The 12,933-nt window shown below is 37.6% G+C and overlaps 1 protein-coding gene across 5 annotated transcripts in view; it reads left to right on the top strand.

Moving 5' to 3' along the window:
• PCNT (pericentrin) overlaps window positions 1-12,933 on the top strand; it is a 102,184-nt gene that overhangs the window by 25,488 nt on the left and 63,763 nt on the right. For all 5 annotated transcript variants that reach the window (XM_074910227.1, XM_074910226.1, XM_074910224.1 and 2 more), the window contains 8 exons: window positions 610-874; window positions 1,129-1,216; window positions 2,281-2,497; window positions 3,945-4,183; window positions 5,312-5,787; window positions 7,069-7,645; window positions 8,760-8,993; window positions 10,631-10,795. In XM_074910227.1, coding sequence (XP_074766328.1) covers window positions 610-874; window positions 1,129-1,216; window positions 2,281-2,497; window positions 3,945-4,183; window positions 5,312-5,787; window positions 7,069-7,645; window positions 8,760-8,993; window positions 10,631-10,795 — 2,261 coding nt within the window. The remainder of the gene's footprint in view (window positions 1-609; window positions 875-1,128; window positions 1,217-2,280; window positions 2,498-3,944; window positions 4,184-5,311; window positions 5,788-7,068; window positions 7,646-8,759; window positions 8,994-10,630; window positions 10,796-12,933) is intronic.

Genomic DNA, 12,933 nt, shown 5'->3' with positions numbered 1-12,933 from the left:
CCTCACTCTCTGAAAGGAGGGTGTCTTGCTGAACCAGCCTTGATTGCTGTTTTCTACTGAGGTCTATTTTTTTGGATGGTTGTTTTTTATTCAGTGAATTTAGCCTCTTCTTGAGGATAGCCAAACCATCACTAAAGTAATCTAGAATTGATTTTATTCTGTCTTTTGTGTGATCTCATTTTTCTGTGTAGTTTGTGCTAAAGTTGGTTTTGTTTGTTTAGTTTTCTCTGAAGCAAATTAAATATTCTTGACTAAATTATTGCTTCTGGTTTGCTACAACAAGCAGGTGTGAAGATTAAGCAATATTGCAGGACTCTGCATGTTACTAGCCTGGACCTGAAACACAAGGAAATGAGGAGGGCTACCAGTCTGATGGTAGTTTTGATTTTTGTCATGAGGATGGCTTCTCTGAATACAGTGTAAACAGAGAACATGGTTCTACTGTCTTCTGAGAAAGGAATGTTTTGTCTTTCAGAAGTTAATTTTCTTATGTAGCTTGTGAGAATAACGTTTTCTCTCACAACTAAAAATGGCTGATCTTCACAGAACGACTTGGCCTAAAGATATGTGTACTTCTGAGTAGTTGTGTTGGTTTTGTCTCCATTCCAGAGTTGAAAGAGCAGCTCCTGGCTCGTGCATCACGGGTGGAAGAAATAGAGTGTTTAAAACAAGAATTTGAACAGCAGCGTCAGTTAAGAAAAAATGAGCATGAAACTGAATTGGAACAACTGCGACTTTATTTTGAAAAGAAGTTAAGAGTTGCTGAAGAAAACTACAGAGAAGAATTGACTCTGCTGCATCAGAGACTACAAGAAGTGAAGGAATATTCACTGTCAGAGTTGGCAGTGAGTCACGGTCAAGCAGGGGACATCAGGTGATCTTTTTCATTTCATGCTATGACAGCATGCTTCCATATGATTATTTTTTTTAATATAAAAGATGTTGTTAACCTCTAAATATAATGGGATTGAGCATTAGGTGATCTGTAGTTAGAAACCTGGCAATGGAAGTCATGAGTGGGCAGTCCTGATGTTGTTGCTTTGTGTCTCATCGTAAGTCAGCAGCAACCTCATTTAACTTAAATTGTGATACATATTACAATCTTAAAGTTTAAAACCCTTTTCTTAGTTGTTCTGTCACAGTTTTTGAAGAGAATGCTGAGAAAGAGAGAAGGGTTACACTTGGTCAGCTAAATCAACAGCTGGAACAGCACCAGGTAGGATTTCTGATATAGTAAAGTTCTACTGTTCATTACATGACCTGTATGAAAATTGATGCCTGATTCCTAGCTCTTAGTAAAGTTAGTTGAGGCACTTGTCAAACATAATTAAGCCTTAGTAAGTGTATTGTAAATTATCAACTTTAAATAGTTCTCAGACTAGCAGAACAGATGAAGCAGTGTTCTGTAATTTTGTGTCCTCTGTTTGGGTCATCCCATGCCTAGTTAAGGACCTTATCAAAGCTCTTCCACACAAGTGAAGAATTCATGGTGCTTCTCTTCTCTATAGCTTCTGTAGTAATTGTGCCTTTTATTACTCTGTTCTCTTCAAGTGGAGATGCTAATGAGGTTCCTCTTCCATTTACGCACCTATTTTCATTGAATTTCATTTGAATTCATTCAAATTAAAATTACCTTGTAATTTTAAGGTCTTCACTTCTTTGCTCGACTTGCTTGAAGTTGACTGAGTCTCAGAAAGGGAATTTTCCTTTTTTGCTCCTCAGATTTATATGTTTTAAATTAATTATAAAAAGTAATATTTTTTTAAGTGAGGGAATGACAAGCAGTCAAGACATACACAAGACAACATGAGCTCAATTTCACTAGTACATCACACAAAACCTCATGAGTTATAAATGAGAAGTGTATACATCATGCCTTTATTTTTCCTGTTTGTTACCTAGTTGAGTATGAAACCGCATTCACAGATCATTACTTCTGAGTTCAGTGGTGTGTGTGTAGAAGCGGGGAGTCTCCTCATTATTGAGAGTCTACCCTGATGCATGGGGGAATTCCTCCTCTATTATACTTTTGAACAGCTCCTGGAACTCAGATCTGCCTCGTGGCATGGTTCCAAAGCGTATCTATCTTGACAGGCTCTGCCACTCTAGTAGCAGATGGAGTGGCAGGAATGGAGCAAAACCAGTAGAGTTTTTAGCAACTGGATATATACATGTCAAACAGGTGCTTTAGAGTGCAATTCATGTAGTGCTCTCATTGAAAGATTTTCAGCATGGTTTCTTCAAAGCTAATGATGTCTTTCTAACCTATTTCTTACATAGGAAGAACTTGCCTGTTTGCAGGCAGAACTTAAAGAACAACAAAAGCATGAATTAGATTCCTTAAGATCTTCCCTTGCACTTCAGTATAAGGAGGACCTAATGAAAATGAAGATGGATCTGTCTGACAAATGTATAACAGAAATTGAGGACATGAAAAGAAAGCATAGTTTAGAACTTGAGCAACTCCGTGCCTGCCTTTCAGAAGAACATATTAAAGGTAAGGTGATCTGAATGACTTGGAAATAAAATAGTAAGCTGCTTGTGTGGCCTGTATTTTTCTTTAAATAGACTTATCTGAAGAAGTTTTCAATATGTTACTAGTCTACTCTAAACTGCAGGGAACATAACACATGTTAATCCCTGACATCAAGGACTTTGTTTTTTTGACTTTTATAGGCCTGTTGAGTTGTATTTCCAAAGATGTGGTGACTTGAATTTGATTATTCTTTAGTAAAGCCTACTACAACTGTGGAGCAGTTGCTAAAAGGAGCTGGTCAGATTTCCATTCTTGATGCCTAGAATGGCACTGTCAATTCCTGGATTAATATCTATTTGAAAAATTGTTAGTGTTGTCCGTCAGCTATGTTAACTGTCTCCTCTATTTGCATGAAATAAGGCAGTTCTTAGGCTAGTCCATAGAGTAGATCCACTTCTGTTCTATGTTCCATGCCTCTTTTGCCCATATTCCTCTTATGCGTTTGAGAGTGCTCCACTCATTCAGCATTAATGTTTCTTTTTCCTTCACTGTGTTTCCACTCGTTGGCATACACATTGGGATGAATTTTTTTGAACAAAAAGGAAAGTATTTATGGGAGCAGAATTTGCAATGGATATCTTTTGCTGTAGAGTTCAAGTTAAAGTTCCTCTTAAGGCTAAATTTAATGAGACTTTCTCTATGTGATCATGGGTTTATGTAATTTTTTAACAGTTACTACTTTTCTTGGAATTGTAATTTGTAGGAATATACTGCCTTGTACTGGTTCAATATAAAATGCATATATTGTTGAGGTGCAGGTGAGGGATCATGGCAGTTCTCTTATCTGCAACCTCTTTCTGGGAGTGTAGTATGGCACATAAGCATTTGGACTTACAGTCCATAACTTAGCTATATAACATGCATGGGTATAACTATATTCCACTGTATGTTGGTTAAAAGGATCAGTGCAACTTTTAAAATTTGCAGTTATATTTCTTCAAATACTTATTTTTAATACTGAACAGTGTATCAAAACCTCTTAAATAAGAATGTTTAGAGATTTGTCCCATTTGCTTTTTGGGGAGGTGCCTTGTGTAAATAGTATATGCAAAAGAGGAGATAAAACTTCCATAAATCTGCTATTACATTGCTTAAAGTCAGCTCCTGTGGCTGTTGCTGATAGGAGGGAGGTCCTGCCACACATTTCAAGACCCATCCCCGTTATTCTGTGTGTGTTGATACCGATAAATTCCAAAGGTGATGATAAAGTGGAACAGAGTACAAAACCATCCTGATAGGGTATTCTTGTTGGTTTGTAGTTAGTATGGCTACTGATAAACTGCATGGCTGTCAGCATTCGGCTTTATTTCTGTGCATTAATAGGACCTGTTAAAATAACTTCCAGAATGTCATTTTATTACTGGGTTTTGTAGTTTTTTCTCTTTTTTTTTTTTTTTTTCTTGATCAGAAATCACCAAACTGCGCCTACAGAGTGCTCAAGATGCAGCGCGTCAAGTTGAAATGGAGGTAGCTGAGCGAGTGTCTGTGCTGGAGGAAGAGCACAAAGCTAAGCTCTCTCTCTTCCATTCTGAGAAACAGTGTATTGCAGAGCTTTCGGAAGAAATAAAGCACTTGAAGTTAGAGATTACTAAACAAAAAGATTTTTCTGTGCAGAATGAAAAGCATCTGAAAGAGGAAATGGAAAAGGTAATTCATATTACAGTACTGTTTCAGATAGAATTGGGTAAGCTCGTATGTGTTGGGAAGGCCAAGGGAAATAGAAGCAGCACTTATCTTTAAATGTGGCCTATTTAGTGATAGTAGCTTCAGCTTTAAATGGACTTGCATGGATGCACACAGATACTGGAATGCAAGTACAAAGTTCAGAGCACTTTAATGTTAAACAGTTTCTCTGTAGATGAACTTTTCTTTAAGAGCAGAGATGCTGTGGGAAGGCAGGTGCTTCAAGGGTTGATCCAGTTCACTTTTTATATTGATGTGGGTCAAGCATATGTATACTGCTCCAGTACAGGCACATATAAAAGATCCTCATCCTGAACATCTCCCTGCAGTACACTGTAGTGTCCCAGTGAAAAATTCCTGCATGCTGTGACACGTCATGTGGTAATGGAGAATTCAGCAGAAAACATTGTATCAGATGGAAAAAGCCCCTCTGCTGAATGAGTAGCCTCTAAGAAATTACTGGTTTTGATAGAACTGTCTCTTGAAGCAAATAACAAAAAATAATTTTTCATACTGTGTTTTGAGGGCTAAAAGAAGACCCTGTTGTTTCCTTAGTTTGATATTTGTTTACCTGTTTAAGTCTAGTGTATTTTAGAGTCTTTTTTACCTCTTGTCACTGAGCAAGCATTTGGTGCTTTTTACATGCTTTATATGTTGCTTTTATGCCGTGTACAAGAACTGTCCTTGTCATGGACTTGGACACTGTATATAAAGTATTTCTGGAACATAAAAGGAGAGGTTTGAAAAAGACTTTTAATCACGTGCAATATAAATACAAAGCTATGGGCACCTTAGGTACGTTGAACTCCTGAAATGAAGAAAAGTGGTCCCAAGAGAAAATAAGAGTACTATATTAATTCTAGAATTTTGCCTTAATTTTTTGTTACCTTCCTTACCTCAATTCATTCTTAACAATGCATTGAATTCCAGTACCTATAAATTGACATTTCAAACTTACTTTTATTTGGAAGGGTCATTTCACTGCAAGAATTGAATCTCTCCAAGACCTTAAATACCTGAGAATGTTCTCTTCATGCACTTCAGTTTGGTTTTGGTATTTTATGGATTTTTTTTAAATAACCATGTTCACAGGTAAAATATGAAATTGCCGAGGATCACAAGAATAAATTAAGGGAAGCCAGAGAAGAAGTCCAGAAAATAGAGATGATGTACAAAGAAAAAGAGAAGAAATGGAAATGTGAAAGCGAGGACCAGAGAATCCAAGCAGAAGAGAAGTTATCGTTGTTGTGTATAGAACTGCAAAATAAAGCAGAATATGAGAAGCAAAATTTACAAAAAGAGTTTGAACTTCGTGAAGCTGAGATGAAACAACTTCAAGATCACCAAGCTGCCAAAATTCTAGAATTGGAGAAGCTGGTAAAAGAGCAGCAGAACACCTTGCAGCAGCTAGAGGACAGCCTTGCAAGTGCACAGGCTATGCTGAAATCTCAGGAGCGATATGACACTGAGCTGCAGGCAGCCAAAGTGCTCATGGCAAAAGAGATGGAAAAGACCACACTTTGTCTGCAGGAAGAATGTGCACTGAAACTCATGGAAGCACAAACCAAGTAGGTCCTGAGGATCTGAGCACTTTCACTTACCTGTTCAGTCATTGTTAATTGTTACTTTTTCTTATCATAAGCTTGATGAGTGGTAGAGATGTAGGTTTGTCACTTGATGGTACCACCTAACTTACATACATAGAGATTACTCTCTCAAAGAACTGTAATGTTGTTCATTACAGTTTACTGTCGAATTTTGCTTCATGAAAATGCATTTAATCTAGTCTAGCCAATCGAATGAAGTGTAGTCAAGTTACAGCTAAGTGTAGCCTGTTACAGCTAAGAATACAACACAAAACTGAAAATCATATACCAGCCTTGGAGGAGGGGAAGTGTTGCAGGACATGTAAGTGGAAAAATTCTCAATTTTTTCGAGTATTCTCAAACAATTCAAATGAATTTGAGCAAGCTTTTCCTGGTGAATGAAGCTTGTGTTAACCACTGAATGCTGAGGTTGGTGGGCCGTATATGGTATTCTTCAGTTCTGGTTAGACATGAAGGTTGCAACTGCTCAATTTTTCCTCCCTTTCCTACTCCCATTGCTTTAAGTGTATTAAAGGAAATACTCAAACAGCTACCTGTTTGTATTTGCATGCATTGCTTCAAATTTATCCATTCCTCCCCAAACATACACTCACAGAACAAGATTAGGGAAATAATTACAATAAGAAAACAACGAAAGCAAGAGCTTAGCCTTTAAATAACTGATCACTTTTTAATTACTGGTGTCTGTATCCAGAAATACTATGGTTAATGATTACAATACCTTGTAGCATTTCAGATATTAAATCATCTGTATCGAGCTTTAAGCAGACCTCAGAGAGCTGAGATGAGTTTGGAGGAGTCCCCAAGTACCCCACATACACTTCCACAGTGGTCTTATGTCTCGGTCTTAACCAGATGATTTTAGAGATGTCTCTTATGACAATTTGTTTACTTGCAGACAACACATTTGAGATGTAGTCAATGTATGTACTGTGTCCTAGATCTTCTCATATGGTGGTATATTCTCAGAGAGACAGTGAATGAGGTTTGTATGTTGCTCTGTATTTGTGAGTAATCGAAGAGAGGTGCCAGTCTACCCAGTCATAACCAGATACTACCAAGTGACATAGCAGAAAACTTTGATGTTGTGACTTGCTTTGAATTAGTTCTGTATTTGAAACATGAAGTAAAATTTGTGGAGGCTAAGTAAGGCCTACTTATTTTTCTTTGATATTTATTTATTCAGTTATTTAAAAAAACCCATCTGACTTCAATATTCTCTTAAATTTCTTGGAAATACAGCTTTATGGAGGAACACAAGGCTATGACTCAGAAATTCACAACTGAGCAAGAGATTCTTCTCCAAGAGCTGAAAAAGAAACATGATGATGAGTTGGAACTCCAAAGTCAGCAGTTACAGGAGAAACATAAGCAGCAAATTTTGTCTCTTACAGCTGAGTTTCAGACAAAGCACCAAGCTGAAATTGAGATGCTTAAATCTACACTAGAAAGAAAGCAGCAGATTCAGCTTGAAGCTTGTGTTGCTGAACTACAGACAAAGCATCAGGCACAAATTGATGAGCTGGAGGCTAAACGCTTGTCAAATCTGGATTCCTTGGAGTTGTCCTACCTATCTGAAATTCAGAATATAAGAGATGAACATTGTCAGGCTCTTGAGAATCTACAGCTGCAGCACACAGAACAGCTCCGTGAAAAAGAGAAAATGGATCAAGCACGCTTGATTCAGGAGATAGAGATGTTGAAATTAAAGCATGCTGAAGAACTTCAGCTTTCCCAAAATAACTTGAAAATTGAGCTAGCTACTGTTCATATGGAAAAACTTAAAGCCATGGCTGTTGAGGCTGAAGAAGCTCATAAGGTGAGCCAGAAAGGAAACTTGGCATAGGAGGTGTAATTTCATGGTACATTGTGTGGGATCACCTTTTGCTTTCTCTTGGGGTATATTTCTGCAACCTCCTTTGTGCCAGCACTAACATTTGTACGTGGTCATATTGTGAACTGAAATAGGAAAATGAAGCTGAAAATTAAGTCTGTCTGTTGCCTCCCCCCTCCAGTGCTCAGACTAATGAGTTTTCTATTTCAGTGTGTGGAAAAGGTAGAAATGAGGTAAATACTTTTAACATATTTCAGACTGGAGGGTCTCCATTTTGTGGCTCAGAGCTTCTCTGCCTGATAGAGTTACCATGTAAGTCTTTAGAGGTGATTAAAACAAAGTAAATGTAATTCTGTAGGTTAAGCTACATCTCTAGGAAACTACAGATCCTCCCTATGTGGCACAGTGTTGAAGGGAAGAATACAAGAAAGGTATCTCTAAAGATCCCAAATGAGATTCTGGGTGAGTGGATCTTGTAGGGCCTTTAACAAAGTCCATGGCTTCACTATTGATAGGACAGAGGGTTGAGCTCTTTTAGAGTTCAGAAGGGTAAAAAATGATCCCAAGACTTTTCCAAGGTCGAGGATGTAGGAAGGTTTAGCTCATTGTAAAAACTTGAGAAGCTTCTGGAGAAAGATGTAATGTTTTCCAGACTTGTCAGTCATGCCCACTTCCCAAACTTCTGATTATATGATGTTTCTGTGCCCACAAAAGCAAAGAGGAAGATCTTAGCCTAAGGGTGGGAAAGGTGGGTATTTTTTTTCTGTCCTACCTTTGTTTACTGACCTTAAATCTGCATTTTAATTGTTCTTGAATATAAAGAACTTCAAAAAGAAAAAGTTGAAGATCGTGCTGATGGGGAGTGCTGTCATGGATAGTGGAATTAGTAGGGATTTACAAAACTTATACTAAATAGGAAAAATAAACCCATTTCAGTGATGTGGAGAGTGTATATGTATGTGTGCTCGTCATTCGTGAGGCAGTATTGTTCCTCTTTACTTAAAGCTTTGATACAGCAGGACATATGCTTCATAAATGGGTTACAGAAATATTTGTACTTATGTGATTTTTTGCCCTGTTTTAATTTATGCTTACACAGGATGACTTGAACACAGCTCTTCAAAATCAAAAGAGGTTGCTGGAAGAAGATAAACGTCTGGCCCTGGATATATTACGCAAGGAAGTATTGTGTATGGAGGAAAAGCATAGAAGAGCACTCCAAGAACTTCAGGATCTTCATGAGGCAGAAATTAAGAAACATAAGGAAGAATATTCCATGGAGTTGGAAAAAGAACTGGGGAAACTGAAAGCACAACACGAACATGAGCAAGAGGTCAGAATGTTTCTAATATCTAAACCCAGAATAATCCATACTCTATCATAAAGTAAATTTAGTTTTATTAACCCTAGATGTAAGGCTGTATATCTAGGTGCTTTTGTTTTTTTTTTTTCTTTTAATAGTGCCAGTAGATAATAGACAATATAAACATTTTTTAAGCCTTTCTTTATCTAAAAGGACTTAAGAGAATTCATATATATGTGTATTAGCCTCAATTTTTAAAACTTAAATCCACATTTGCAGTGCTCTCTTGAGTGGAGTGGGGGTGGGCTTGCTTTTTTTGAGTTCCTGCCATATTTGATTCAAAATTTTAAAGCTGCCATTTTGATAGAAAACTAATAGGTAATAATTTCAGTCATTAACCATTGTTGGAAAGTAACTGCTCACTTAAAGTTTTTCTAAGTGAGCACTCTTTACTAACATTGGCTTCTTCTTTCCTTAGAGAAATTATAGTAGGTAATACTGTTCTAAATAAATTTTCTCAGTGAAGTTTGGAAATCTTCCTAGTTGCTCTTAAAATTTTACCATTGTTGGGAATGTTTATGTGTAGGCTTGATGATGTTTACTTTCATACTGAAGGCTAAAAATTTGATCATCTACAGTAAATTTTCTGTAAACATTGAAATGGAATAATGGAAATTTATTCAGTCTTTGCATCAACAGAAGTCAGATTGTATAAGTCATAAGTGATCGAGACTTCACTTTTCTGTATTATATATTACATTCATATATTAGAAGTCATAAACAAAATGAGCTTTATTCAGCTGTAACCAAACAACATGTGTTATGTTAAAATATAACTTATCTCTACTTTTTCACTTACTTATTTGAAAATTGGATAGTTTGCCAAATAACTTCCTAATCACTGGTGCAGCCTTGTATTACCAGGTGCACCTCACAAAAAACATTTAGGTTGGAGGAGATTGCTTCTGTTCTTTTTGGGCTGTCAGACCTTAGAGCTTCTAGTGGTTTCCAGCTGGCTGGAGTACATTGCAAACTCTCTTTACTTTTGGAAGAAGAGCTTGCCTGGGAAAGTAGTTTTCTTAGTTTTTAAGCCCTTAATCCTAGAAAGAGGATTTCTCTGTATTCTAATGGCTACAGTGACTCTTCCCATAGAGGATAATAGAAAAAAAATCAAATTAACAAAAAACCCCAAACCCTTCTCTGATATTTTTGATGGACTTTGTTCTATTTCATAGGATAATTGCATTAAATATAGCTGCATAATGCTTAATCCCATTTGAACAAGAGAAATTGTGTCTTGACAAAATATGCTCTCCCTGTGTTTTTATTCCCCTGTTTCTTCCTTATTTCTTTGAATTTCTCTTGGGGAAAGTGTCTCTTGGAAAGAACAAATAGGGAGTACTTTGTTAGTCTGACCTGATGGTCTCATGAATACAGGAGATACTTAGTACCTAATGCCTTGTTGCTGCTTATCTGTTGTTACTGACTTGCTTTTTTTCTATAGTCAGCATGATGACAAGCTCTGTATGACCTTGGAAGCTGGAGAGAGCTATTGTGAAAATACTCTTAAGAATTTGGTTGAGCTTGATAGTTTTGATTTGGTTTGGTTTTATTTTTTCTTTAATTATAACACTATGGCTAAAATATTTTATATTACTTGTCTGTAGATGTATGCTTCTGTATCTGCCTCTGAAGTAGAAACTGTGCGAACAGCTCTTCTGGCTCAATTTGAGGAGGTAAAATTGAAGCAGCAGCTTCAGTTTCAGGAAGAGATTGAGCTGCTGAAGTGTCAGTCGGAGGTACTGCTTGAACAGCAGATTGCACAGCTGAAGGTAGAGTCTGATTAAAATTAACTTCAGAGTATGCACTGATAGCATTTGCTGAAAACGAACAATGGGTATAAGTTTTTGTTCTCCAGCCATATGACTCTAAAATGACAACCTGAGTTAAATCTCTTCCTTTCTTAACAATGTTGGAGTTAGAAAAGCAGTATTGGAAACAATGCAGCGTTCTGTAAGCAGTTACAGTATTTGCTACAGGGTTGTCTTAAAATCCTGAATTGGATGTGAAGTTATGTCCTTCAAACAAAACCAAAAGAATCAGAGGGAAGTATTTGCAATAAGCAGTGTTCCTTGTGTACATTTATATTCAGTTTGTCATTTGAAATTTTTCCTTCTTCATGTCTGCAGAGACTGTGCCCTTGGCCTATCATCCTTTGTCTACTGTGCTTGTGTATATATGGCAAAAACACATTTGGTGTTATCTAAGCTTTTACCAAGTCTGTGATGACAGTGAGCACTTTGTGTATGAGATTTTTTTTTTCTGCAGTTGTTCTTAATTTCTGCTTTCTTGGGTTCGTCATTTGACTTCCAAACTTTCATCTTGATAAGCATCTTCAAGAGGCTTATCCCTGAAAATTATTTTTGTTTGGCCTTGTGTATGATATAGTAATTGCCTATCATCTTCTGAGCAAAATGGCTTCATTGGTTAAGTGACAAGTGCTTTTTGAGCTATTGAATGAATGGAGAAGACACATCCTGTGTCAGAAGAAAGGGAAACTTGCCAATGCACTGAGAGCAGTGCTTACATTCATCTCAGTGTTATCCCTGTACTGAGCATGTGTTGAGCTCAGCATGCTGAGCACAAATAAGTTAGATTAGATGAAGTACCATCTGCTTATTTGCTTCTCCTTGGGAGATTTCAACAGATCCTTACTGTTCCTGTCAGTGCTCCAGCCTGAGATGGGACTCTTCCTAACAGTTACACAAACCTCTAGAACTGGATGCCACAGATGTGCAGAAAATTTCTCCTATATCCTGCATATGTGGAGTCCTGGTCATTCTTTGACCTCTCTGGTGCAGCTGTCTTTTGAAACAGAGGACACAAGGGTACTGCGAAAGGCTGCTGGAGGTATTTTTGGCGTTGCTGTCCTCGACTGAACCCCAGCCTTCAGTCCACAGAAGCTGGGACTGGACTGACTGCTATGCATATACCCCAGAAGTGAATCCTACTTTTCTCTCTCTTGTATTGCCTAGGTGCTTTTGTTAGCATTTGGGACACCAGAGACCTCTCTTCATTGAAGTTTTGCAAGGGGTAATTCTAGTGCTAGTACAGCTGTCTGTTTTTCCTCATTAAATTGATGACCAGTATTTTGTCCCAGATGAGATGGCTGGAATTTTTTGCAATGTCAGGCTGAGCTGTGTCATGGTCTGATACAGGTTTATAAAATGAACCTTTCCCTGCCGACTTCCCCTGTGCTCATTTATGGGGTTGTCTTTATGCTAGCCAGTTTACTTAGCAGGTTTTAGGTATTCGGAGTTCCTGTCTACAGTCTGACATACTCTTTTAGTGGATGCACTGCTGAGACGAATAGGCAGGGCTGTTTTAGCGACTTCATCCACAAGTTTACTCTACTGGTCAAGGAAAGTCCTCGTACTCCTTTGTCTGTTCATTTGTACCTTGCTAACTACTAGGTACTCTGCTTCAGTCTACTCGGTGCAAGCACTGGCTGAGTCTTCCATGAAGGATCCAAGACAACTCAGGTGACTGTATATATTCTGCTCTAAAGTCTTATTTCATGCCCTGGGAAAAAAAATGTTTTCTTGATTTACCAATAAAAAATGCAGATATCACCTTAGAATGTATTGGTGTTCATAGTAAGGTGAAGAAATTGACTCAATAGTAAAGTTTTTTACTGTTCAGCAGGTATTCTTGATTAGCAACACTGGGGTTGCCCTGGGGATTCCCCACCATAAGGGCTTCCAAGAATTAGCAAGGGACCTCAGTTTACATACACACAAATTATACATATTCATCAGCTTTCCTGGAAAGGGGTGTCTTATGATAGAATTCCAGCATTCATTTACATAGTCCAAGCATGTGAAGTAGGAATAGAGTGATGGTCTTCAGTGCTCAAGGGAAGAAGTAAGCAGTCTTATTCAGTGTTCACTAGCTGACCTTTCCAGAGCAT

The sequence above is a fragment of the Athene noctua genome, chromosome 7 (genome assembly GCF_965140245.1).
Source record: "Athene noctua chromosome 7, bAthNoc1.hap1.1, whole genome shotgun sequence".
In the NCBI taxonomy this organism is placed as follows: domain Eukaryota; kingdom Metazoa; phylum Chordata; class Aves; order Strigiformes; family Strigidae; genus Athene; species Athene noctua.
The sequence above is the reverse complement of the archived record's forward strand: the minus strand, read 5'-3'. Positions and strand labels throughout refer to the sequence as shown.